This window comes from Drosophila grimshawi, unplaced genomic scaffold, assembly GCF_018153295.1.
Source record: "Drosophila grimshawi isolate 15287-2541.00 unplaced genomic scaffold, ASM1815329v1 contig_44, whole genome shotgun sequence".
Lineage (NCBI taxonomy): Eukaryota > Metazoa > Arthropoda > Insecta > Diptera > Drosophilidae > Drosophila > Drosophila grimshawi.
In genome coordinates this window covers 6,478,130-6,505,316 of record NW_025063240.1, presented here as the reverse complement: position 1 = coordinate 6,505,316, position 27,187 = coordinate 6,478,130, and the positions used below count along the sequence as shown (strand labels likewise).

At 42.0% G+C, this 27,187-nt stretch overlaps 4 protein-coding genes across 8 annotated transcripts in view; 3 read left to right on the top strand and 1 right to left on the bottom strand.

The window, feature by feature from the left end:
- The first annotated feature begins 85 nt into the window (after positions 1-85).
- Positions 86-4,697, top strand: LOC6556650 (tonsoku-like protein). The gene is made up of 5 exons (XM_001985036.3): positions 86-402; positions 459-630; positions 683-3,211; positions 3,267-3,442; positions 3,497-4,697. The coding sequence occupies exons 1-5, from the start codon at positions 132-134 to the stop codon at positions 4,555-4,557; spliced, it is 4,209 nt and encodes a 1,402-aa protein (XP_001985072.1). The 5' UTR covers positions 86-131; the 3' UTR covers positions 4,558-4,697.
- A 590-nt stretch (positions 4,698-5,287) lies between these two features.
- LOC6559021 (probable medium-chain specific acyl-CoA dehydrogenase, mitochondrial) lies at positions 5,288-7,071 on the bottom strand. Its single transcript, XM_001985037.3, has 3 exons — positions 6,878-7,071; positions 6,308-6,661; positions 5,288-6,251 (listed from the first exon to the last, which is right to left on the bottom strand). The coding sequence occupies exons 1-3, from the start codon at positions 6,893-6,895 to the stop codon at positions 5,364-5,366; spliced, it is 1,260 nt and encodes a 419-aa protein (XP_001985073.1). The 5' UTR covers positions 6,896-7,071; the 3' UTR covers positions 5,288-5,363.
- Positions 7,072-8,048: 977 nt separating this feature from the next.
- On the top strand, positions 8,049-8,600 carry LOC122322569 (histidine-rich glycoprotein-like). Its single transcript, XM_043215327.1, has one exon. It carries the CDS (start codon positions 8,049-8,051, stop codon positions 8,598-8,600), a length of 552 nt encoding a protein of 183 aa, XP_043071262.1.
- A 628-nt stretch (positions 8,601-9,228) lies between these two features.
- LOC6559006 (ankyrin-3) overlaps positions 9,229-27,187 on the top strand; it is a 75,025-nt gene continuing 57,066 nt past the window's right edge. For 2 of the 5 annotated variants that reach the window (XM_032740326.2, XM_032740322.2), the window contains exons 1-13: positions 9,239-9,374; positions 14,694-14,795; positions 14,861-15,313; positions 15,379-16,143; positions 16,997-17,200; positions 17,595-18,525; positions 19,744-20,026; positions 20,082-20,488; positions 20,563-20,774; positions 22,602-22,806; positions 23,965-23,991; positions 26,088-26,247; positions 26,306-27,144. In XM_032740326.2, the coding sequence (XP_032596217.2) occupies positions 9,330-9,374; positions 14,694-14,795; positions 14,861-15,313; positions 15,379-16,143; positions 16,997-17,200; positions 17,595-18,525; positions 19,744-20,026; positions 20,082-20,488; positions 20,563-20,774; positions 22,602-22,806; positions 23,965-23,991; positions 26,088-26,247; positions 26,306-27,144 (4,633 nt within the window). In that variant the 5' untranslated portion in view covers positions 9,239-9,329. Of the gene's footprint in view, positions 9,375-12,265; positions 12,629-14,693; positions 14,796-14,860; positions 15,314-15,378; positions 16,144-16,996; positions 17,201-17,594; positions 18,526-19,743; positions 20,027-20,081; positions 20,489-20,562; positions 21,655-22,601; positions 22,807-23,964; positions 23,992-26,087; positions 26,248-26,305; positions 27,145-27,187 lie in introns of those variants that run through there. The other 3 variants (XM_032740328.2, XM_032740318.2, XM_032740332.2) reach the window with 3 other exon arrangements.

The following is a 27,187-nucleotide window of genomic DNA, read 5'->3' as shown; positions in this document are numbered from 1 at the left end:
CTCTCACATTCTTGCGATAGTGTAGGGCTACCCTTATTTGGGAAGGGTCTGGCAACGCTGACAATTCGCGCCGAAAACAAAACGAGACCTGCAAAAAATATGTTGATATTGTGAAATTTGTGTCTTTTTCGATGGATGAGAAGCGATATATAAAGCGCAAGGACAAAGCGCGCAATGACGGCAATCGTGAACAATTGGCGCTCAGCTGCAACCAGCTGGGCGACTTCTACAATCAACTTGGCAAATACAACGAAGCTGCCAAGGAATACAAACAGGAAGCAACAATTTACGCGAGTTTGGGCAAGGAACTGGAAACGGCGAAGGCCAAGCGGATGCTGGGTGAAATGTTTACGTTGCTCTGTAAATACGACACGGCCAAGGATCACATCAATGACTATCTAAGTGAGTGTTGCCTGCACAGTTTATTTTTTCTCCTGCTAAGCAACTTGTTTTCGTAGAGATTGCCAAAAGATTGCAGAATAAAGTGGAGCAACAGCGGGCGTATGCCACTTTGGGACGTGTCCATCTCCTGCACGGACAGAGCTTGTCCGAGACCACTGCCTCGGGTGCAATAGAACAGTTGCGGCTGGCGGAAAAGAGTTTTCTACGCAGTCTTCTCCTCATCAAAGAGTAAGTGACCAAAAACTAAAAAAATCCTGCAACTCACAATCCATTCCTGCAGGCTATCGGGTCAGATTTCGAAACTGGAACAGTTGGATATGCAAGCGCGTTGTTACCTCAACATTGGCGTGGTCAAAGAGCACATGGGGGAATTCGAGGCCTCCATCGAGTACATTGACAAAGCGATCAAGATCAGCAAAACACACGATTTATTTGAGTTGACGCATTTGTGCCACATTTCAATGAGTCTGCTCTACAACTGCAAGAAGAACGATGCAGCGTCTGCGTTGCGACACTGCAACATGGCACAGGAAGTTGCCAAACGGTTACCCAATAAGGTGAAAAAAATCTGTGAGACGCTTATTACGAAATCGGAGATTCTGATAAAGGCTGGCGACTTTGCTAGTGTTAAGCAAATACTGACTAAAGCTTACAAGAAGCACACACCAGATGAGAATGATCGCGCCAGCATTGAGCGCTCCTTGCGCATTGTGGTCAAGATTTGTCAAACTCTCGACGAATTGGTGCTGACCAGCTCGGTGAACTATTCGAAGCTGAATGATCTTTATGAACAACTCGGCGATGGCTGCTGTCATCTGTTAAACTATGAGAAGGCTCTCGTCTATTACCAGAAGATGCTGGAGTGCGCCGAGTTGAATGGGGAGCGTGGCAAGAGTCTGGTGCCCATCTATGTGAGCCTCTATCAGACCTACAAGGACAACCATCAGTATGACAAGGCACTGGAGTATTTGTGGCTGGAATTCGAGGTGAATCAGGATATGCCCGCCGAGGCATTCACGACACTCTGCAGCATTGCCGAGATTTGTGAGTTGCAAGCGCAACCCTTTTGGACCGTTCACGATGTGTATCAAAAAGCGCTGCGACAGGCAACCAAGGCGGATGAGGAATCAGCTGCAAAGTTGGAGAAGATTGCGCTGGTGCGTTTGCACAAACTGCAGCTGAAGCATAAAATGCATGTGCTAGCCGAGAACTTGGAGGCGGAAGCTAGCGCCAAGGGCATTAATCTAGTCGCCGAGGCAGCCAAACAGGAGGAAGAGGATGAGGATGCCGATAGTGAGTCGGCAGCAGCAGCGCTGCAGCAAAACACGCCAGACTGGGCGGACGATGTGGATTTGGATGCACTGACGGATTCGGATGCCAGCGATCTGGATGAGTCGGAGAAGCCACGGCCACAGCGAACCACTCGTGGCAATCGATCGCTGACCATTAAGAGGAATAACAAGGGCGAGACGCAGCTGCATCAGGCATGCATCGCTGGCAATCTGGAGCTGGCGCGTCGCCTCATTGACCAGGGGCACACGGTGAATGTCAGGGATCATGCCGGGTGGTTGCCACTGCACGAGGCGTGCAATCATGGCTATCGAGATATTGTGGAACTGCTACTAGACAAGGGCGCCACGGTGGCCATCAATGACAAGGGTGGGACCAGCTGTGATGGGATTACACCCCTTTTCGATGCGTGCGCCAATGGTTTTCTGGATGTGGCCGAGCTGCTCTTGGAGCGGGGTGCTCTGGCCACGGTGCGCACCGATTACAATGAGACCTGCATCCAGGCATTGGACAAGTGGCGGCAATCCACGCAACTTATGGACGGGGAGCAGGCTCAGTATGCCCAGCTGCGGGAGACGCTGATGCGTACTCTGTCTAAGGTAGGCATTTGCAGCAATGAACGCCCTCTGACCAATGCCAATGCTCAGTCTGCATCCGATGAGGAGGATGCGGACGATGATTTACAGTTAGTAACGCGACACAGACGATCCTTGCCTAATCGCTTGCCATCCAGTGCTAGCAAGGAATACCGCCATGTGATGGCGCAGATGAAGCGTCCAAATCGCACAGGCGCAATCAACGATGAGCCGAGCAGCAGTTGCAGCAGCAGCGGGATCAGCAGCAGCAACGTCAAGCAAAAGCGTACAGCGTTGCTGGACAGCAACGAGGTGGACACAGACAGCTGGCTAATCGATGATGTGGGACCGGAGCGAAAGCGCAAGCGTTACAATTCCGGCAGCATTAGCAGTCGTCCAGTTGTCGCCGCCAAGGAGCAGCTGCATGATTCAGCTTTGGCCTGGGAAACCGATTTGCAGAACACACCGCCCCAGTTGGATGCGCATCAGTTGCTCATCGAGGCGGCCAATTCGAAGCATCCTCAGCGTCCGCAAATGCGCAAGTTATCCTTGTCGCGCTCCTCCAGCATGGGCAGCAATCATAGCGCCAGCAACTCCAGCAAAGCCAAGCAGCAGGCATCGCTGCTGGACAGCGGCTTCTGTCGCTTTCGCAGCGAGAGTCCCTTGGACAGCGGAGGTGAGTCGCTGGATGGTGGCGTCGCATCCTTGATAAGTTTGCGACACACCGAACCAGATTCCACAACCACGGGCATCCAGCTGCTCATCTCACCCTCGAAGCTGGCGTCGCCCATCAAAGTGCAGGCAACGCCTGTGCTGGCCATGGCCACCGTATCCTTCAAGGTGAAGGTGCAGGATGAACTCTTGCTGGTGCCCATCGATCGCAAGAAGCTGCAGGATATCAATATGCGGTGGCTGGCCGAGGAGGCAGGACGACGCTACAATAAGTGAGTGTTTCTGGATACTTTTTCATCAACTGCTTAAATTATAATTCCGCCTCAGATTAACTGGGCTGACACCACTGTTGCGTCTGAAGACTTCCGATGGATTTGCCTATGAGGAGACGGATGCTGTCAGCGTTGCCCTGGAACAGAACATGTTGCTGTCCACCATACTGGATTGGAAAATCTCCCCGCTCTCGCAACGCTACGAGGAGATGTGCCATCAAATGCAGAAAAGTGCGTACTTAAATTATTTATTGTGCATGTTTGTAGACTTCTCGTTTATTCCAGTTGTTGATGATAAGATCAAACTGCTGCTGGAGCGTTCACAAAACACACAAACACTGATGCTGAGTGGCCTCTGGCTGCGTGAGATGCAAACGGAGCCAATCTTCAAGGCATTGCTGCATCAGGCGCGTCTCACGCTGTTGGATCTCTCCAACAACTTCATTGGCAACGAGGGCTGTCAGCAGTTGGCCAAAGCGTTGCCGACGCTGCTGCAGCTGAAGACGCTTCGTTTGAGGTGCAATGGCATCTGTAATCCGGGCCTGGAGGCATTGCTCTGCGGTCAAGCCATGGAGAAGCTGGATAATTTAGAGGAACTGCAACTCAGCCAAAATCCGCTGGGCAATGCCAGTCTGAGAACTTTGCATAGATTCTGTGGCAGTTCCGCTGGACGAGCGGTGCACACACTGCTGCTATCGCAGTGTGAACTGACCGAGTTGCAGGACTTTGATTTAGCCTACACGCAATTGACCAGCTTTGACATAAGCTTCAATCAGCTAAGTCGCCAGAGTGTGCACAGATTGACGGATCAGTTGAACAGTTGTCGCTTGGAGCAACTGAATCTCAGCTACGTGCGTTGGCCCCTCGACGAGCAGAGCGGCTTTGCGCTCGGCGAACGGTTGGTGACGCTGCTCGAGAGTGGTACCAGTGAGAGATTTGTGCGCCTTGAGCTCGCCGGCTGTGGGCTGACAGATGCCCATATGTACAAGATGACGCAACAATTGGCGAAAGCAAAGCAGCTGGAATGGTTGGACATAAGTGACAATGAGCGATTAACTGGCGCCGCTCTGGGCTATGTGCTGGACGCGATTCCCCAGCTGCGTGTTCTCCTGGCCACGAATTGTGTGCGCCTACTGGATGACCAGCGCCTCCAGAAACTGGAGCAACAGCAACAGTTGCCAAGGCGCATGGAGTTGCACATTGATGAGCCGAATGCTTTAGCCACGCTGATTACCGTTTGGCAGCTAAAATGGGGCGACAAGGCGAAGGTGTTGCCACCCAAGCGAATTAAGGGTCCATTGAAGCTCTACGTGAACGAAACTGATTTGCAATGGAGCGCCACCTAAACTTTAGGATATAAACTATCTTGTTGTGTTTCAAGTGCCGTTTTTTGTTTGTTTTGTATTACTTGACGTAGAATAAAATAACCGTAATTCGCAGAGGGATTGTTGACAAGTTGATAACATTCCTAGCTTATCAGAAAGTATTTACGCATGGCCTAGTTTAAGTAGATTTCTAAATTTACTAGCATATCGGCAATTGATAGTCGAAATAATAGTGGTGCTGCTGCATAAAGTGGAAATTCTCAATATTTTCATAAGCCCTTGGATTCCTTGGATCATTATACTCTTCGACATATCTCCTCATACCCCTATTTATATTTGACCTATTCCTTTTGTTTATTTTCTGTTTCCGCAGTCAAAATAATAATAATAGTGATTGTGCTTGTAACTTATTTGCTTATCTAAAAGTATTCCATAAACATGCAAAAAGTTTAAATTAAACAAAATAACATTGGAATTGACCATTCAAGAATTGGAGAAGTGTCACTATTATTCCACTATTATTATTTTTACTGGCACAATTAAATTTTTTTGTTCATAGTTTTATAGCTTTCAATTTTAACTCATTTCAGTATTGCTTGTATGTGTTCAAATAAAATGTTGTTTTCTAGATTTTAACTATTTTTTTAAAACTTTTTTCAAAACATATGTGAACAGTATTATTATTTTGACCACAGCTGTATGTACCACAATATAAAAATGGTTATATTCTGCCTCAATAATTCCTATTGTGTTTAAGTAACCTAACTTATTTTATTTGACGTTTTTTTTTTTTCGTGTGTGAGGATTACAAAGTGGTTGATAGATTATCAAACAGCACTGCCCTTGGCCGTCTCGTACATGTTTCTAGAGATAATGAGGCGCTGGATTTGTGAGGTGCCCTCATAGATCTGATAGATCTTGGCATCGCGCATTAGCTTCTCAACGGGATATTCGCTGTTGAAGCCATTGCCGCCAAAGATTTGCACGGCATCGGAGGCAATCTTGTTGGCCATATCGGCGGCATGGCACTTAGCAATCGAGGCATAGTAACTGTTCCTACGTCCCTGATCGATCTCCCAGGCGGACAGACGCCACGCCAGACGCGATGTCTCCACACCAATGGCCATGTCGGCCAGCATGAACTGCACGGCCTGATGATGAGCAATCGGAACACCGAAAGTTTTGCGTTCCAGTGCATACTTCAGTGCCTCGTCCATGCAACGCTGTGCGAGGCCAACGGCGCCGGCAGCGACTGGTGGGCGGGTCTTATCAAAGGTGCCCATGGCAATTTTGAAGCCCGCACCCTCGCCAACCAATACATTCTCCTTGGGCACACGCACATCCTCGAAGGTAATGCCACGCGTATCGGAGGCACGCTGGCCCATGTTCTGCTCTTTACGGCCAGGCGTCAGACCGGGTGTATCGCGATCGACAATGAAGCCAGTGAAAGCCTTGCTAGCCGGGCACTTGGGGTCGGGATTGGTGCGGGCGAGCACAAAGTACCAGTTGGCAACGCCACCGTTTGTGATCCACATCTTCTGGCCATTGAGCACATACTCATCGCCCTTCTTCTCGGCACGCGTCTTAATGCCACTCACATCGGAGCCGGCACCCGGTTCCGTCACACAGTACGCAGCCACCAGGGGCTCCTCCAGCAGTCGGCCCAGATACTTTTTCTTCTGCTCCTTATTGGCTGATAAGATCACAGGTGTTTGCTACGGGAAAGGAGATTGAATTTTGTGTACGAGAAATTAAATTGCATTTCACTTACGCCCAGACCGCTGGCCTCCAGCGCCGTCATGATGCCGGTGCAGCCATAAGCTAACTCCTCGGCCGTCAGACATGTGGTGAACACATCCAATTCCAGGCCACCCAACTCCGCTGGGATGTGATTGTTCATCAGACCCAGTTCCCAGGCCTTCTTGATAATGGGCCATGGGTACTCGCCGGATTTGTCGTATTGCGCTGCCACAGGAATGATCTCCTCGCGTGTAAACTTGCGTGCCAGCTCCTGCAGCTGTTGCTGCTCCTCCGTCAGCGCAAAGGAGGTGCCAGTGGGCGACACATGTGAGACGGCTGCATATGAACGACTGGCAACCAGCTGTCGCAATGCAGGCGCTGCAAGCTAAAAACAAATAATTGCAAAATGTATTTTCATTTAAGTATTTGGTCATAACAACTCATTAAAGTCCACAGGTCCAACTGGGTTCAAAGTACAACAAACGCCGATAAGAACAGAAGCATAGTCGAAAAAATACGCTAGTGCTGCTATTTCTTATTTTATTATTTTTAAAATGTCTTCCACATCGATCAACAGCTGGTTACTTTTCTTTTCTTTTACCTTATTGAGAAACGCCATGACTTTGAAAATTGTTCAAATTATATGAAAAATTTCTATAAGCAATATGCCGTTTATTTATAATTCCACTATTAATTGGGTCGCGTTGTCTGCTCGCCGACGTCTCGTCGTTTATTAAATCAAACGGGTTTTTTCCGCAACTCTGTTGCTTTTGCTCACTCTCACTCTGCCTGTCTCTCATTTGGTCACACTTAAAGCTTGCGTTCGTTCGTTGAGAGTAGTCAATAAACTTTTAAATACGTGAGAGTGAGACTAAATATTAAAATAAGCATACTGAATATCATTTGTCTTGGCACATTAGTCGAGTCACACACTTCCACGATCCGCAGGCTTTGAAAGTGTAACAAGGAATATTAGCAAAAGCTTTCTACTTGTCAAAAAAGCTCTGCAGCAAGCGCGCCCAAAGTTAATGGGTCGAATAATTTTCAAATTCATGCAAATTATGTGGCATATTTTGTGGCGCCGTTAAATTAGATCAAAGGCTGTTTATTAATAAAAATAAACAAAATTACGTTTCAGATACAAACAGACGCACTTCCAGCGATACGGCGAACTTAATGTGTGTCACATACTTGAAAAAAACAAAAAAAAGCAGTACAAAAATAAATCATGTGTTTATTGTGTATGCGTGTCAGCTGGCAGCATCTCTTATCACAAGCAGCAGCAGCAGCACATAAAACTTGGTCCGGTTAAAGCTTCCGTTAACCCACAATCATCACCACCACCCCAAATATAAAATAAAACCCGCGCACGATTCGCAGCCGAAGCGATTGGCGAAATGCGGCACGAAGGACGAGGTGAAAGTCCCGTCACATCTAAGGCACAAAACTGGGATAGCTGCTGCCTTGGCTAGGCCAGTCATTTGACATTGCTCCTGCGTAAAGGTTGTCCACGCGCACAAAACCAAAAATCCAATCCGTCGTCCAACCAACCACTCGAACCTCCTATAACTCCGTGCAACTGTGTGTGTGTGTGTGTGTGAGAAAGTGGATGGGAGTGTGAGTGTAAGTGTTGCTCTTGCTACACACTCCCTCTTTTTTAGTATACTTATATGTATATGTATCTTGATACAATCTAGTGAAAAGTTTATCAAGTGTTTTAACTGAAAGCCGTAATCAAACAAGTGCAAAATTGTGTCGAAAAGTGGGAAAAAATGGCACAGTTTGTGACTCACATACAGCCAACGCTGATGGAGGCATCGCAAGGTCATGTGCCGCACCATCATGGCCATCAGGTAGGCGTGCAGCATTCCTCGCATTTGCCACACAGTGGCCACAATATGCCATCGCCACCCAATCATCACCATCACCATCATGGTGGAGGACATGGCAACGCCTCCTCGCATCACCAGCAATCGCAATCCCAATCACATCATCATCCAGAGCAACAGCAACAGCATCAGCAGCAGCAGCAGCACAAGAAATCACATCACTCAACGGGTCATGGGAGTGCACCCAAGGCTCATCCGCATCCGCATAGTCCACCATCGCAGGTGTCATCGCCGCCTGGCGAGCGCTACGAGTACGGCCACTACGACTATTTTCAGCATCAGCATGATTTGACCTTCCAGCATGCGGCTGCCACGCCCGGCAGCAACAGCAACAGTGGCAAGCAACATCATCATCATCACGATAAGCACGAGCATTGCCCCACAGGACACCAGAGCGCGGTGAGTGCAAGGCGTATCCTTTTGTGTTTGATGTGATCGCGTCAAATTGGATTCTGACTCACTTAAACTGTTTAAGTCATATCTGTTAGTTGTATCTATACTCTGTTTGCTGTACTTGTCTACAATGACGCAATCGAAATCCTTGAGAATGCTTGGAATAACTGAGTGCCAAATGAGTCATCATCTTTGTTGTTGTCCTTGTGGTTTTGGCCATTAACAACTCCATGACGACTCTCTGGCGTCTAGCGGCGTCATTTCGTCTCCAAGGCATCCTTTAAGGTTTATTAAAAAGCTTTAAATTAGTCAACTTGTTACCACCCCACCCCATTTTCAACAATCTTCTACCTACCTCTTTTTTCTAATAGCAGCCCTCGTCATCCTGCACTCTCAAAAGCTTTTTTATTTCTAAATTTTGTGTGTGTGTGTGTGTTTTTGTTTTTGGTCGTATTGTTTAAAAATAACCAACTGGCGAATTTCTCTTTGCACTCTTCGCATTTGGTCTCTGTCGGGTTGTCGGTTCTCAACATTGCTGCTGCCACTGCTGCTGCTGTTTGTGTTTAATGGGTCCGCAATCGAAAATAATTTAGAATACGACTCAAATCGCTCGCTGTCTGTTGTTGTTCGCGTGAGGCATTCTCACACATATATACATATATATATTATTATATATATATATATTTATATTATTTCATATACACACGTCTAAAATTATTAGCCCAGTAACGAATGTGTGATTTTGGCTAGAGGACGCCAAACGCCAACGGAATGGAGACATTGAAGAAACGTTTTCCATCGCTGCAGAGTTTGGGAGTAAGTCGCTGACACCTTGAGCTCATTTTATGTAATATATATGTGCAAAGATTCGATCTACTAGAAAATCCATTTCCTACCCCAAATCTATGCAGTTGCCATATGCATAAATATTATGTGCGAAAAAATCGAAATCTTTTTTTGTCTTTCTGTGCGTGTGACGCTGATGTTGGCATCGCTTTTGTCTGGCACGCGGTGCAGTGAACTATTCATAAACATGGGAGCACCCATCTAGCCACCTCATCACCTCATCACCACACTCCCCTTGGCTGCCGTGTCTCACTCGTTTAGTGTGCGTTTTTAAAGGTCGTCAAATTTGTGGATTTGTGAATTAGCTTATGTTTTACTCAGGGCAATGCTGTGTTGTCTTTGCTGTTTTAGTGGCTTTAGTAATTTCATACATCATGTCAGGCAAAACAAGCAATGTTTCCAATGGTGTCGAAAGCTAAACACTCTTGTGCTATATATTAAAATAAATAAATAAAAGACAAACTTTGTATAGTAAACTCACATGTGTCAAATAAATCACTTTGTTGTATAGAAATTTTATTATTTAAAAATTATATTTATTTATTTACTGTCAACAAATTTCAGTCAACACTGAAAAATACAAAAAGTAAAAAATAAATTAAATAAAATTAAAAACAAAATGGAATACTTAAATTTTAATTAAAAAAGAAAGAAGTATTTATTTGAGGTTTGATAAGATGCTTGAATAAATTGCTAAGTGATATTTGTCCTTTTACTTCTCATGCAACTTAATTTTATTTAATATCAATATTATTATTATAATTGAGGTAATTATCAATAAGCTCTTGCAAATAATGATTTCATGACTTATTTATCAGAATTCAGGTGTGTTTATTTATTTAATTTGTCTGTAACGGAAAAAGGTCTATATAATGTTCAATACAATATATTTCCCTTTACTAAATAAAATACCAACACCTTAAGACAGCTAATAATGTAGCTTGACTCAACGCTTTAATTCAATTATGGCATCTGACTGACTTATAAATATAAAAGGATATTAATTAATTTCTTTAATATATTCCTTCAAAACACAATACACAAGCAACGTGATAATCTTATGACACCCATTTAAATGGTGAAGAGTATTCGAAAAGACATTTTATGAGTACCAGCTGACATGCAAACATGCAATTTAGTTAAGCTTCAGGCATGTTGTTCAGGCACAACCCTCGATTTTATGGGGAGTTGGTTTAAAGTGTAATCGAGAACCCTTTGTTGGCCAAAACAAACACTAAGTCAATGTTTGGCCAAGCGATAAGGGCCAAGCAAACTGCACTGTGAAGACACCCCTAAAAGTAAGAAAGCAGGCTCTTTAATTAAATACCAAAATGTGCGTCGCACCTTGCATGCTACATGCTACGTATTTTCCGTACCCCAACCCCTGAACCGCTCCACCCACATCCCTTGGCCACATTTTATTGCAACGTGATTCACGCACACACTTTACAATTTGCCCTGGTCACGATGCAATTTGAAATGCAATTTTACGCAATCGCCAAAAGGGTGAGTTTTCATAGCGCAGCAGGGTTGGTTCGTGTTCCCTTATTTCGCCTAATTTGCGCCAAACAAAGTGAACCAAAAACAATGTGCAGGGCATATTTATGGCAATAGTGGAAATTGTGTCGTTCCTTTTATTCTTGACTTGGCTTACTTGGCAAAAACGTGATTGTTCAACTGCATTCGCATCTTATTGGGATTACCGCCTAGGGTGATTTTGGGATTTAAGGGTGTTATTTTCGAACTGGGCTCTCCTCCAGTTCGAATCGGGAAGTAAACAACATCCAGTCATCAAGCGTTGCGTCTGCGCCAGCGACCAACTCATGGAAGCGACTTGGAAGCTGACCAGAACCCACCCACCCCCAAATTCAAACCCAAAAATACAAAGAGCTGAACACCCAACAACCAACTGTGGATTGTCTGCAGTTCCTCTTTTGCTGGCCTTGTTTATGCTTAGTCAACAACTTTTGAATGCTGCCCAGAGGGAAATGAGCTGCATGTGTGTGTGTTTGGCTTGGTAATTATTCTATTTACTCAGCTAATTAGTCTAATGCGTTGCCCAACTCAAGTTACGTATGTGTTTTGGGTGCGCCAGGAAATGAATGATAAGTTAATTAAGTAACTGCTGGAACCTATTTTGAAGGACAACAATAATATAATGTTACAAACGATGGATAAGCTTTTAAGAAACCTTCTTAGATATTTCATTTAATATTAAAATAATATTGTTTCTCGAATAACTCGCTTTGATTTCCTTTTTTCTTATAAGTGTTTTAAGTGTTGATTGTTTGATATGCCCAACAATGCTGCTTTAAAAATGTAAATCAACTTTTGTTTGTGGTTGCACTTGGTATTTGGTACGTGTCCGTTGTTTGGTTGCTCTCCTCACTCCTCACTCCGTCACTCCAGTTCTTCCCTCTCCTCGCCAAGCAAAATGTCAACAAAGCGAAACGCACGTGTCAAACGGGCGGCAGTCGCTTCCGCTTCCAGTAAACCGTAAACCACCCTTGGATGGTGGCGCAGACGCAGAAGCAGAGAGTTGAGTTGGTTGACTGTCGCTGATTTCCAACTGGAAGTGTGTGCAAGTGCGCAGGTCCTTCGAAAATCCTGGCGATGCCGACTGAAATTCAACCACGACTGGTAGGACTTTTCGCTGGGCCAGGCCACGCATCCAGTCTGGAGTTGAACATTGAAGAAAACGGCAGCAAAAAAATTGAACGCTCCTCAGCGTTTATTCTTATTCAGTAGCGACTGTGTTGAAAAGAGCAGAGAAAAAGGAATCCAATCAGACGGCACCAACACAGTCACAGTTATACAGTTACAGTCACACACAGACACACTGACACTCACACACAGATACACGTACATACACACACACACACACACACACCCTCACACACACACACGCATACACGAAGCTTACATAAAATCTAAGGAAAAATCGATGCGAGTGCATTTAAAATTCAACAAAGAAAATCTGAAGTAGTTTACTTTACGCATAAAAGTCAACAAAAAGGAGAACTCATTAATTAGTCCAGTGAAAAAAAGAAAAACGATGACTAATCAGTGACGCGAGCATCGCTTACACAATATCTCCATACTCGATATACAGAGATACTTCCATACAAGTATTAAGGTGTACGAATTTGAAATTTGGTTGTCATTTCTAATTGTTCGAATTGGAAATCAGTGAACACAAAATGGTCACTGAAAATGGAGCTCAGGTAATGCATTTTTAACCAAATATTTCACTTCATTTGCAGTGTGCACTAACTTTTCGGCCAGACTGTCTGGGACGGCCATGTTGGCGTCCATTTTGCACATTATCGATTTTTCAGTCTGGTCGGAAAACGGCTTATAACTTATTCAAAAGCAATTAAAATGTACTAAGCATAATTGAGTGGTGAAGTTTTCAGAAGAAGTGCATTGGGCTCTATTTGATATATATATTTTTTTGGTCCCACCCATTTTAATGATGGCAAAGTTGTATCGATTTTTTGTAAAGACAAATGCTTAATATTGAACTCAAATATAATATTGTGCAATTTTTGGAGGCATTAATCCTAATTCATTCTTAAACAATGTCCCATAAATAGTTAAGTAACCATTGTTAAGAGCTTGGGCGAGAGCTACTCAGCTCCTTTGCTCCTCTCTGTCTCTCTCACAGCCCGAACTGGGTGTGGTGCGTTCTGTTTGTGTTAGTGTTCAGGTAATAGAGATTTAGGTTAAATTTAATGATGACATGCGACATTTACGCCATGCAGAGAAAAAATCCATAACATGAGTCATTATTTTGCGTAGCACTTTTCTCCTGCTGCGCTCAATTTCAATAATGTTTAGAAATCATTAACCATCATCATTTGTGGCTTGCACTCGAGTCTCGAGTATTACCAAACATGTTGCCACTTGGGCGACATAAGTACAAGTTCAAAGAATAAACCCACTTCAAGGCTCCAAAGCCAACTTGCTACATTTTGTGTTCAAGCACTCAATTTATAAAACTTGAGCTTGTTATACAATGTGCCTGGCAAGCAAGCACCTTTGAACTTTCAATGTGTCCATGTCTCTGTTTCTGCCCCTCCAACCCTTATCTCTATTGTGTAGCATCGAGTTGGGCAAATAAGGAAGCAGTCAGCACCCAAAGACATCCTTTACAAATCGCTGGGCAGGCATACGAAATGAGTTTTTTGTTGGCCCAGCCATGAAAAGAGGAGCTCACTCACTCACTTCCGTATTTGCAGAGGCGCTGGGTGACAAGGTGGAGTTGATGAGGTTGATGGTGGCGACTTCTGTCTTTTGCTTGGAGACGGGACAGTAGATTCCGGTCTGCGGTCACTTAAGGCGGCGTCGTCTGAGCTGAAAAAAAACTTTTTTCCAGCACGAAAACTTCCACTGTCAAAGCCGCCTTCCCGTTGCACTTTCCAGTGCCACAACATGACGTCATGTTCGATTTCGAATTCCAGGCAGTAGCTAGCACACTCGACGCTGTTCACCGGAGCGTACGGGGCAAAAAGGAAAACATAAACAAATTGTGGGTGGCAATAAAAAGGGGGGTATGGCAGCTGTTTAGTGTGTGAGGGGTGTATAGGGGTTTAGGGGTTGTGGTGGTTGGGTGGTTGCCATAAAGCCGAATTACACCTGCGCATTGTTAACGCTGACGTTGACCCCATCGCCTTGACCGTTGCCTAGCTGAACTTGAGCAGGTGCACTCACTTCACACACACTCACCACACATACTACACATACTACACATTTGAGCTTCAGTTGCGCAACTACCGCAGCGGGTATTTATATTTATGTACTGCTAGAAACGATCAATAAAATACCCCTCGGCAAAGCTCATTTGATGAATACGCAACTATCACGCAACGTTCGGTTGCAAGCTCCCAAGGCGATAAGCCAAGTCCATGTGAGACTTGGACTTAGTTGTAATCATGGCCTTCAAAGTAGCTCAGAAGGTCGATTAAAAGTTCAAGTGTCCTCTAATTCTTCTACCTTGGTCTACCTCAATCATTAATTATAAAATATAATTCATATTGATCATATCTTTTTTTGAAATTTGTGCAGAAAAGGACTTTTAGAAACTATCACGGTTGCCAAGAATAAATTTTATTTTAAGTGCTGTGGCAACTACGTTTAATTATTTGCTAATTTGAATTAGCTCTAGCTTATAAGGTGCTGTAATTTTTAAGTTGTCGATTATCAAACTACATATTTAAAGATCACAATTAGCTTTTTATTTTTTATGTATATCAAATACTTATGCAAATCATAAATTTATAATTCTAGGGCGATGGCAATACTTCCTTCCTGCGAGCAGCACGCGCTGGCAATCTGGAGCGTGTGCTGGAACATTTGAAAAACAACATTGACATTAACACCAGCAATGCAGTAAGTCAGAGCCTAATCTCACATGTTGTATTTTGATGTCTAATTTCCGATTGAATCCCGTGTAGAACGGTTTGAATGCTCTGCATTTGGCTTCCAAGGATGGACACATACACGTCGTCTCGGAGCTGCTGCGCAGAGGAGCGATTGTCGACAGCGCCACCAAGAAGGGTAATACGGCACTGCATATTGCCTCGCTGGCTGGACAGGAGGAGGTGGTGAAGCTACTGCTGGAGCACAATGCCTCCGTCAATGTGCAGTCTCAAAATGGCTTTACGCCTCTTTATATGGCCGCCCAGGAGAATCATGATGCTGTGGTGCGCCTACTCTTGTCGAACGGAGCCAACCAGAGTCTGGCCACCGAGGATGGTTTCACTCCGCTGGCTGTGGCCATGCAGCAGGGACACGACAAGGTTGTCGCCGTGCTCCTCGAGAGCGATACGCGTGGCAAGGTGCGTCTGCCTGCCCTGCACATAGCTGCCAAGAAGGATGATGTGAAAGCAGCCACCCTACTACTGGACGTACGTGAAGACATTCATTTTAGATGACAATTGATTACTTATCAATTATTTAACTGCATTCACAGAACGACCACAATCCGGATGTGACCTCCAAGTCGGGTTTTACTCCACTTCACATTGCCTCGCATTATGGCAACCAGAACATTGCCAATCTGCTTATCCAAAAGGGCGCCGATGTCAACTACTCGGCCAAGCACAATATCAGTCCGCTGCATGTCGCCGCCAAGTGGGGTAAGACCAACATGGTCTCGCTCCTGCTCGAAAAGGGTGGCAACATTGAGGCAAAGACCCGCGATGGCCTCACACCACTCCACTGTGCCGCCCGCTCCGGCCACGAGCAAGTCGTTGACATGTTGCTGGAGCGTGGAGCACCCATTAGCGCCAAGACCAAGAACGGTTTAGCTCCACTTCATATGGCTGCCCAGGGTGAGCATGTGGATGCGGCGCGCATCCTACTGTACCATCGTGCACCCGTCGACGAGGTGACCGTCGATTACCTGACGGCTCTGCATGTGGCCGCCCACTGCGGACATGTGCGTGTGGCGAAGCTACTCCTCGATCGCAATGCCGATGCGAATGCACGTGCTCTAAATGGGTTCACGCCACTGCACATTGCGTGCAAGAAGAACCGCTTGAAGGTCGTTGAGCTGCTGCTCCGACATGGCGCCAGCATCAGCGCCACCACAGAGAGTGGCCTGACTCCGCTGCATGTGGCCGCCTTCATGGGTTGCATGAATATCGTCATTTATTTGCTGCAACACGACGCCAGTCCAGATGTGCCCACTGTGCGTGGAGAGACGCCATTACATTTGGCTGCACGTGCTAACCAGGTGAGTCTTGAGCTGATTTCTAGAAATTGTGCTTGGTTTTAGCTTCAATTTACACTGGAAATATACATTCAACATTCGATAGTATTGTAAAAGTCACATTTCAATTAATTCTCCCTTTCTTCAAACTTCACACTTTAACTTCAAATTTCAACTAAAATCCACTTAACTCGATAGCAGCCGATAAGAGAAGAGCGATTTCAAACATCAATCATCAGTTTTGATCTGTAAGGTTTTGCCTGCATCAATTGATGCTCCTAAATCAATTTGTTGCACTCAAAATTCTGTCATTGTTTTTTGGTCCACCATTAAAATTATTTGTCTTCACTTTGAAAATGGCAATAAATCCAGTGCAAAGAATTAAAATTTCAATTTAAAAATGGCCGACCAACAAGATAAATAATTATAAAGTAATATTTTTGAGTCAATTAAGAATTTCAGCTAGCACAGAAAGTTGTCAAACAAGGTTGCTTTATTTGGTGTGAGAAATATTCATTAATTTCTTAAATAAGATCCACGAATGGCTTACAATATGAATATTTATTCTTTGTTTGCATTGAGAAGTTGTTCAAAAGTCAAATGCCTTCAATCTTCATTGACAAACACATCTTGCAAACCGTGCAGAGTATTGAAAATAGCAACTACAACATTAAATCTCTTCTCAAATTCAATTTGTATGTCAACTGGCAGCTGTGACTGATGCTGCTACTGATTTTGCGTATGTGATCAGTCTTTCACATCATTTTGATTAGTCTATAAAGTTAGCTTTAGATCGATAGTACTCAATAAATACTCATTGCTTCTTTCGATTATTGATAATGTAATTTCAAATGCCATTCAATAATTCTTCTTTCAGACGGACATCATTCGCATTCTCTTGCGCAATGGCGCCCAGGTGGATGCACGTGCTCGAGAGCAGCAAACGCCACTGCACATTGCCTCGCGACTGGGCAATGTGGATATTGTGATGCTGCTGCTGCAGCATGGTGCACAGGTGGATGCAACGACAAAGGATATGTATACCGCACTGCATATCGCAGCCAAGGAGGGTCAGGATGAGGTAAAAGATTTGATTGCCAAAAAGATAACGGATCACATCGACACCGTCTACCTGATGCAATTGTTCTGGATACGTCATCAGGAGTTTTTCATTTAAAATTGTCTTTTAAGTTCTGTTTTGTACAAAATATTGACTTTTGTTTATGTTATTACGTTCATCGAGTATTACGAGTATTGTTGCGTCTTTTGTTGTTGTCTCTTATGTTGGCCATCAATAAATGTAGCCACTTATTTGGTATTATTTTGGTATTTATTTATTTTATTTCACATTTTTCTGATTTGTAGCTCACTTCACTGTATATAGTTTTGTATATTTTATATTCATGAAAAGACAGCAGTATCTGAAAGCTGTTAATTTCTATACATATATATATATATGTGCATATTTTCCTTAGGTTGCTGCTGTGCTGATCGAGAATGGGGCCGCTTTGGATGCGGCCACCAAGAAGGGATTCACGCCATTGCATCTGACGGCCAAGTATGGGCACATTAAGGTCGCCCAGTTGCTGCTGCAGAAGGAGGCGGATGTGGATGCGCAGGGCAAGAATGGTGTGACACCGTTGCATGTGGCGTGCCACTACAACAATCAGCAGGTGGCACTGCTTCTGTTAGAGAAGGGCGCCAGTCCACATGCTACGGCCAAGAATGGACACACTCCGCTGCACATTGCGGCCAGGAAGAACCAGATGGACATTGCCACAACGCTGCTGGAGTATGGTGCTCAGGCGAACGCCGAGAGCAAGGCCGGATTTACGCCGTTGCATCTGAGCAGCCAGGAGGGGCATGCGGAGATCTCCAATCTGTTGATCGAACACAAGGCGGCCGTCAATCATCCGGCCAAGAACGGTCTAACCCCAATGCACTTGTGCGCTCAGGAGGATAATGTTAATGTGGCCGAGATTCTCCAACGCAATGGCGCCAATATCGATATGGCCACCAAGGCAGGATATACACCATTGCATGTCGCCGCCCATTTCGGACAGGCGAATATGGTACGTTTCCTGCTGCAAAATGGAGCCAATATTGATATGGCCACAAAGGCGGGCTATACGCCACTGCATCAGACCGCCCAGCAGGGACACTGTCACATTGTCAACTTGCTGCTGGAGCACAAAGCGAATGCCAATGCTCAGACAGTTAATGGCCAGACGCCATTGCATATTGCTCGCAAACTGGGCTATATTAGTGTCCTCGACTCACTCAAATCGATTACCAAGGAGGATGAGGCAGCCGCTGCAGCAGCGGCACAGAGCGAGGAAAAGTATCGTGTCGTTGCGCCAGAGGCCATGCACGAATCCTTCATGTCCGACTCCGAGGAAGAGGGTGGTATGTATAGACTAGCATTTGATTCAAGATTTTCACACATACAGACTTATCAGTACTATCAGCACTCACTCAGACTAACAGTAAAATATATGCATAGGCATAAGCCTAGACTTAAGTCCTAAGTAAAATTAAAAAACAAAAATTATGTGTGCCGTCCAGGTGACACAGATTGGGAATTGGACGCCAGCTACGAGTTTGGCATTGGCGCTGATCGTGACCTAAATCGTCATCGGCCAGATACACTCATCTGTCGACCATATTACCAGGGCGACTATCTAAATGTCTCTAGTAAGTGCCACCGAACGTTGCAAGGCCAATTGTAAAAACCTACTCGTATCTATCTCATATTGAAGTGCTGCCTGTTATCAAGTGCATTAATTGGCTATGATGATTGGCAATAAAAATGAATCAATTACCCGCAAGGATTATATAGCACTTTATATGGTTGCTCGCATAAATGTACAAATTATTTATTGACGTTGTTGTAAGCACACGAAACACGAGAACAGTTCTTTGCCTTATTTTGTGAATCCCCCTCGAAATCACGATTTGAAATCGAAAACGTATCGATTATCGATTCTTATTTACAAGTTGATGTACAAACTTTTAAATAAAATTCGCTTGCAACGTAACGGTTTCATTTGCAGTGCTTAGTTTGTATATCGTTCATTGGAACTGATAATGTAAATATACAATGGATAGGCTTTCGGGTGTGGAAAATAAAGTATATCTTTTATTTAATTGTCAGATTTCTTACATTAAGATTAAAACTCTCCTATTTTATTTGTACTCCGGCATGCAAATCAATAATACAATATGTACCACATATATTTAATAAAATAAGTTACGCCTATATATTACTCATGCTAGCTTTATATATCATCCTACTATAATCCATAAAATATATATATTTATATTTAACAAAGCGTTGCATGTAGAATTTACGAAATTTATCAACTAAACAAAAAACTCATTTGCATTCTTCTATTTTCAATGCACCGCGCTCTCATCAACTGCAACAACAACCAATAACAATAACAATAACATGAACCAAATGAAACAACAATCGAAACACAATAAAACACAATAATACAACAAAAACAACAATAATAATAACAACAACAAAATCAACGCTATATGGCCAATTGGACTTGTCTTGTGCTTGAATTGAAATGCGCTGGAATGCAACCGAAATGAAAATCGAAAAACAAAATCTAGGCGAAGACAATATGCTATCCGATCAACCTTATCGCTATCTGACCGTTGATGAAATGAAATCCCTAGGCGATGACTCGCTACCGATCGATGTGACCCGCGACGAGCGCATGGACTCCAATCGCATGACCCAGAGTGGCGAATATGCCAGCGGAGTACCGCCCACCATTGGTGAGGAGATGATCAGTCCGCACAAGGCACAGGTATATGGCAACTCGCCCAAGGCAACCGTCGACGGTGTCTACATTGCCAATGGAGCTAGCGGCGATGAGCCACCTCATGTGGGGTAAGTACACGCATAGATAGATGGGATTACGATCTCTGATGCTGTGCGTTTACAGTCGCAAGCTGAGCTGGAAGAGCTTCCTGGTCTCGTTCCTGGTGGATGCACGCGGCGGTGCGATGCGTGGCTGTCGCCACAGTGGCGTCCGTATGATCATACCGTCACGTTCCACCTGCCAGCCGACGCGGGTGACCTGCCGCTATGTGAAGCCGCAGCGCACCATGCATCCACCGCAGTTGATGGAGGGTGAGGCCCTGGCCAGCCGTGTGTTGGAGCTGGGACCATGCTCGACCAAGTTCATTGGGCCCGTGATCATGGAGGTGCCACATTTCGCATCGCTGCGTGGCAAGGAGCGTGAGATCATCATTCTACGCTCCGATAATGGCGAAACATGGCGCGAGCACACAATAGACAACTCCGAGGAAGTCATTCACGATGTCATGCAACAGTGCTTCGAACCGGAGGGTGAGTGGTGGACAGTGGTTAACTATCCTTTGTGTTCTTGCTATATATCTAGTGTAACAAACTGTGTTCCACAGAGATCGCCCAGTTGGAGGAGCAGGCTGGCAATCATGTGTGCCGCTTTGTCACCTATGATTTCCCACAGTACTTTGCTGTTGTGTCGCGCATCCGTCAGGAGGTGCATGCGATTGGTCCCGAGGGTGGCATGGTGTCCAGCACTGTTGTGCCGCAGGTTCAGGCCGTCTTCCCGCAGGGCGCACTGACCAAGAAAATCAAAGTTGGCTTACAGGTAAACCTCTTTAAACCACGCAAAGGCGTTGCGCCAGAGAAACTACGCAAGATTAGCGTCAATCATGTGCCCAAAAAGAAGCGCTTCTCGCTCATTTGGTAAAAAAAAAACACCCACAGAAACAAACAAAAAACTATACAGCGCAAAAATCCAAAAAACCAAAACAGACAAGCTAAATTTACAAAATAAAGTAATCGGTCTACTTAGTAAACATTTCTAATCGTGCATTTAACATATACAACTTCCATAACCGTATTATATCAAAGGCGCAAATTTTTCCAAATATTACAAATACGCATTTATATATTAAATAACCAAATACATGGGTACTTATGTAATACCGTTCTATAAACTCTGTAATTCGCGTAGACTCGTTGCAGCCAAAACTAAGTAGATGATGTGAATTTTACTTATATATTTACACATATCTAGCATGGCCAGAAAACAATTTAAAAAACCTATTCTCAAAATCGAAATATTATACTTTAAACAATAGTATTTAGATTTGCTTTGAAATATTCACCACTTAGAATGCCTCTTGAGTACAATTCTTTTTTTAAAGGGGCTCAAATGTTATTTATGAAATATGTGCACTTTGTTTGAATATATTTAATCACGACAGAACTATAGAGTAGACAACTTAACGACACCAAGCTGAAATGCCAGTCTTCGCGGTAACTTAATCACATATGCTAAAAAAAAGAAGAATTTACTTAATAGTGACTTGCAATAATACTTATACGATGATTGATCTTGGATCCAGCGACTTATGGCAGATCGCATAGTTTCTTAAAGCTTAAATACTTGAACAATTTGTCCAATTAAATAAGACAATTGCAGTACGTACATACAAACAATTTAATACTATATATATATATACATATATATACATATATATGCCTATTATTATAAACTAATCATACTTGATAAATTACTTATTTATGCATAAGATTATAAAAGTTTTCTGAAATGAAGTACTACCCAATAAATTTAGTTCAACAAAAACTTTATACCAATGAAAATCTTTTCATTAATTTTATTTAATTAATTAATTTTTCATTAAATTGCTTTTTTGAAATAATAAAAAAAGAACAATGTGAACAATATACAAAACTTATATGTATATATTATATTGTAAAAAATGCTTAGACCGTTACAATTGGGTCCGGTTCTGAAGTGCCTAAAGACAGTTGTAACATTTTAGCCATGCCGTAAGCAAAAAAACGATTTTATAATGGCCCCACTCATGAGTTCAAATTTTAGCACATTTTATTTGCATTTTGTATTTAAATTTCAATAATAACATAAATATATTAAATTGTTTTTCTTCTGTTTTCTATATTTCTGACTTTGGTTTTCTAGTCGTTAAGTTGTAGTCAAAGTTTTTTTGATGACTAAATTTATTGGGACATAAATGGGCTTGAACATTGTTATTGTTTGTAGTTAACTTATGCTGTATTTAACTAAAACATACGATTGCTCAATAGAACCATAAATAATACTAGTATGAATTAAACATCCAAATGAATAAGCATTGTACACAACCAAAACAAAGCGAAACAAAACACAAAAAATGTTCACCATTTAGCCCAAAAAAAAGAAAAAACTCATTTCATTTTCTTTTATGTTTTATCATTAGAATTATATACTTATACATATGGTAAACAAACAAATGTGCGCATATTTTGTAACTATATGGTTTTTCATTACATACTTGATTTTGTTTATTGGTTATATTTTGTTTACTTTGTCTCATGCCTCATATTGTAAGAGTGGCCGCAAAATCGATTTTTTGTCTACAGTGCCGAAAATTCGTTACATTTCTAGGCTCAACCGGTCGATCCGGATCTAACTGCTAAGCTACTGGGTCGCGGCGTTGCCGTCTCACCGATTGTAACGGTTGAGCCGCGCCGCCGCAAGTTCCATAAGGCCATCACACTGAGTATGCCCGCCCCGAAGGCGCACAGCCAGGGTATGATTAATCAGTACTCGGGCAATACGCCCACTTTGCGTCTGCTGTGTTCGATAACAGGTAAGTTATAATTGTTACCGTTTCGCCGTCTCGATACTTTTGTTTTCTTTTTCTTTGTGTTGTTGTGAAATGTGCTCCAAGCAGTTACATACATATATAACAATTATGAGTATCTACTTAACATTTACGTTTTGTTAGTTTTGATGTTTATCAGTATCTTTCTGAAGCCCTTCTCTATATACCTCAGGCTTTCATTTAATTCATTCCAACTTAAGTGTTCGTTTTGTATGATTTTGTATTTAGTTTCGATTCGCTTTTGTTTTTCTTTGTCCTAATAAACTCAAGTATGTATTCACTATTATTTCGTTGAGTATTTCTTAATCTGAGTTGTCTATAAAATTTACTACCTATATATTTTACTACATATACAATTATCATGTACTATATATATACATGCCATATATCTATATACATAATGTTGTACAGTGAAAATTGCTAACAAATTAAATAAAGAAAATGTTGAAAATTCGGGACATAATAATATCGAGGCCCCATCTTGTTAGAAACAATAATGTGCTTGTGTCTGTGTAGTTAATGCGTATTCGTTGTTCCGGGTTATTCAATTGTGTTTCTGGAGCACTTAAATTTAAAACTAAAGTTGATTATTTTGTCGATATTGAAATGCCTATTACATTCAGCAAACTTCTAACAGTAACAGTAACAGTAACAGTAACAGTAACAGTAACAGTAACAGTAACAGTAACAGTATCAGTAACAGCATAGTAAAAGTCATTCACCCTCCCCGCATACAGACACAGATACGCTCATATTTCAAGCTACACCCACACAATTACAATTACAAATACAAATACAAAATACAAATACAAATACAGATACGAACCCTCTCACACATACTCGTATTCAACTTAATGTTATGCTCAGTGTCATCATTGTGCCAACAGTGTTTGCTCTCCAGTATATAATACTATATATTTGTTCTTATTTCTTAATTGTGTAGTATAAATTATAAGTTCTATGGGTTCACTTCAATATTATTTGTTTATGATTATAGTTTTTGAACAAAGCAATACCAAACAAAAACAAAAATACTTAAATTCAATTCTTAATTGAAACCGTATTTAATTGTTCTATAATTTCGTACTAATGCGTCAATGCATATGTGCACGCATTCCATTCTGTTTTCTCAATCCATTGAAGGTGTGTTTCGGAAAAGGTCTCTAAAAGGTAACTAAAAAATGAAAAATGTCCAAAATAAAACAAAATAAATTCAGAAATTCACAAACATGTATGAAGTTTCAAATTGAAACTGTTTACAATATAAACAAAATGTTATTTGTTCATATTTAGTTGTTTCGTTCTATGCCAAAATAATTAACAATAATACCATAGTCATTTATTGAAAATGAACCAATTATCAAAATACAAAAGAAAATTTAAGCAAATTTCAATCAAATTATAAAAATAAGAAAAAAATATTTGAAAATTCTGCATATTTTATTTGAAACAAATTTCCTATTAAAAAAGACTATTGCAAATATTTTTTTATCTACTATGCTTTAAGAAATGTTGATTTAGTTTTGTTATTCTTTGCTTTAATTATTTTTCTTAATTTAAACTATTTTTTTATTAAACCTTTTTGCATAAATTCGGGTTGCGCTGCGTCCTTACCAAAAAATATAAAAACCAACAACAAAATCAAAACATGAAGCTCAGGAACACTTTCTGTTTGGGGCTTACTCTGACCCAACTCCAAAGCATAATTATTTATGCCAAGGCCAAGTTAATATTGTGCTTCTAGCTCAAAGCAGCTTCTTTTTTTGAAGTAAGCTAACTTTCCAATTCACTTTTAAGAACTTTAAGCTTGTCCAACAAACATATTTGCTGCGTTCTCTCTAATCTACTTACAATAACTACAATTAACTAAAGAATTTTTGACTGCACGCGGTTTTACTATACATATATCAATTGCACATTTTCATAAAAAAAAGTTTATAGGTCTTTAATATGAAATTTTATAAGATAATGCTAAAGTTGCTCTTTGGGCCAATGAAATCGTATTCAATTCAAAGCCAAATGACTTAATCGAAACTTATTTGTTTAGTTTTCATTTCGATTTCGATTTCGATTTATTTATCATGCCTTATTCGTAAAAACTTTGTTTGTTTATTTCACATTCTTAATTTGGAATGTCATGCACTTAAGCTAATTCGTAGTTTTGTTGGAGCGTTTTGATTTGAGTTGTGTCTTACCTTATTATTTGTTACAAAAACAACGTAAAGCAGAATATATTCATGTATGTATAAATTGTTTTCCAAAATCTAAATTCAATTTCGAATTTATACTGTTTGTGGACCCAAAGAGAACTTTTCTGAAACCTAAAAAAAATAATAAAAAATAACAAATGTTAAAAAAAGAACACTGCCAAAGCTATTGAGGAACTCTAAAAGGGCATAAATGAATGATATGGCAAGCTCTATAAAATATATAAGCAAAAAATATATTTTGTTTATTGTATATAAACAAGCTGACGGTTTATTGAGTTATTTTCAAGTTTCTGTTATTATCATTTTGTTTGATTTAATTGATTGTTCTGTTTGTTATTTTTCCTTAACGTTTTCTACACATTTACAACAAAACACATGACACGCTCACTTAATTACCATTAAAAGCCTACAACTAATTTTATATTTTGAAAATATTAAGCATGCTGTTTCAAAATGGCTTCAAAGTCAGCGTAACAAGTTCCATTGTACTTGTATCCCTGTATATGCTACAGCCCTACAAATTTAACTACTATTAACTATATACATATACATATTGCTTGAAAGTAAAGTGCGGCATTACCATATTCACACAACACTACACTACACACACACACGCTCACACACACAAACACACTCATTATACAAGGCTTAGACCTAACCCAGTCACTGCATCACATGAATCTAAATGCCACAGACACAGACAACCAGAACCAATTTACTAATATTTCAATAACTTTTACGCTAAATAAATACAATAATACTTTTTATAAATATTCAAACTTACTACTTTTCCATACTACTCTCTCTTAACAAACAATTGCTTTGTAATTAACACACGATCGTCTTTCTCTCTCTCTTTAAAAACTTTTGAGTTGAGTTATTGTTTTCGTTTTCGAATTAGTTGAACAATTTTCGAATTACATATATAATTATATCTGCTAATGAGACAAAAGTAGAGTTTTCAAAGAGTTTTAAATAATTAGTCTATGCGTATTTTTTGTCTTGATCTATGCCCAAAAATTGAACATCTTACTACCTCCCATCACCCAACCATAGGCGGACCATCCCGAGCCCAATGGGAGGACGTTACCGGATCGACACCGTTGACATTTGTCAACGACTGCGTCTCATTTACGACCACAGTTTCCGCCCGCTTCTGGCTCATGGATTGCCGCAACATTTCCGATGCAACAAAAATGGCAACAGAGCTCTACAAGTAAGTGCTGTCTGTAGTAATATCTTAGCCTTAAATCTACTGAGTATATCACTTACAGGGAGGTCATTCACGTGCCCTTCATAGCCAGATTTGTGGTGTTCGCCAAGAAAATAGAGCCGTTCGAGGCACGCCTTCGTGTCTTCTGCATGACCGATGATCGCGAGGATAAGACGCTTGAGAAACACGAACTGTACACGGAGGTGGCCAAGAGTCGCGACGTGGAGGTGCTCGAGGGCAAGCCGCAGTACATTGAAATGGCCGGCAATCTGGTGCCGGTGACCAAATCGGGCGATCAGTTACAATTGCAGTTCAAAGCCTTCCGTGAGAATCGCCTGCCCTTCACGGTTCGGGTGAAGGATCAGCATGCGGATATCGTTGGTCGTACGCTGTTCATGAAGGAACCCAAAGTTGCGAAGGGTGAACCACCCCAGCAACCTATCTGCATACTAAATATTGTACTGCCGGAAGCGGTCATACCCGATTCGACCACAGCGTTCTCGGAACGCGTCTCATCTGCCTATCGCACCTCGATGTTCAGCCTAAGCAAACATCAAAACGATCACTATATTGGTGATATACGCATTGTAGATCTGTCCAATTTGTTGGGCAAAGACTGGATACAACTGGCACCGGAAATAGGCATAACGACGGATGAGATCGACGATATTATTAATCACAATACCGACAGTATTGCGCGGCAGGCGCAGAGCATGATTCGTTTGTACAAAGACAAGCCCAACTACGATATCCTGGCACTGGAAACAGCGCTAAAGAATATTGGACGCGACGATATTATGAAGAAGTGCAAGAGTGGACGACTATCGCATTCACGCGAGTTTGACGAGGCCGATCTCATGAAGAACTCAGAATCCGTAGAGGAGTTGGTTCGCAGAGAAAGTAAGTTAAAAAAAATATATCGAATACTATTTAATTTAAAATT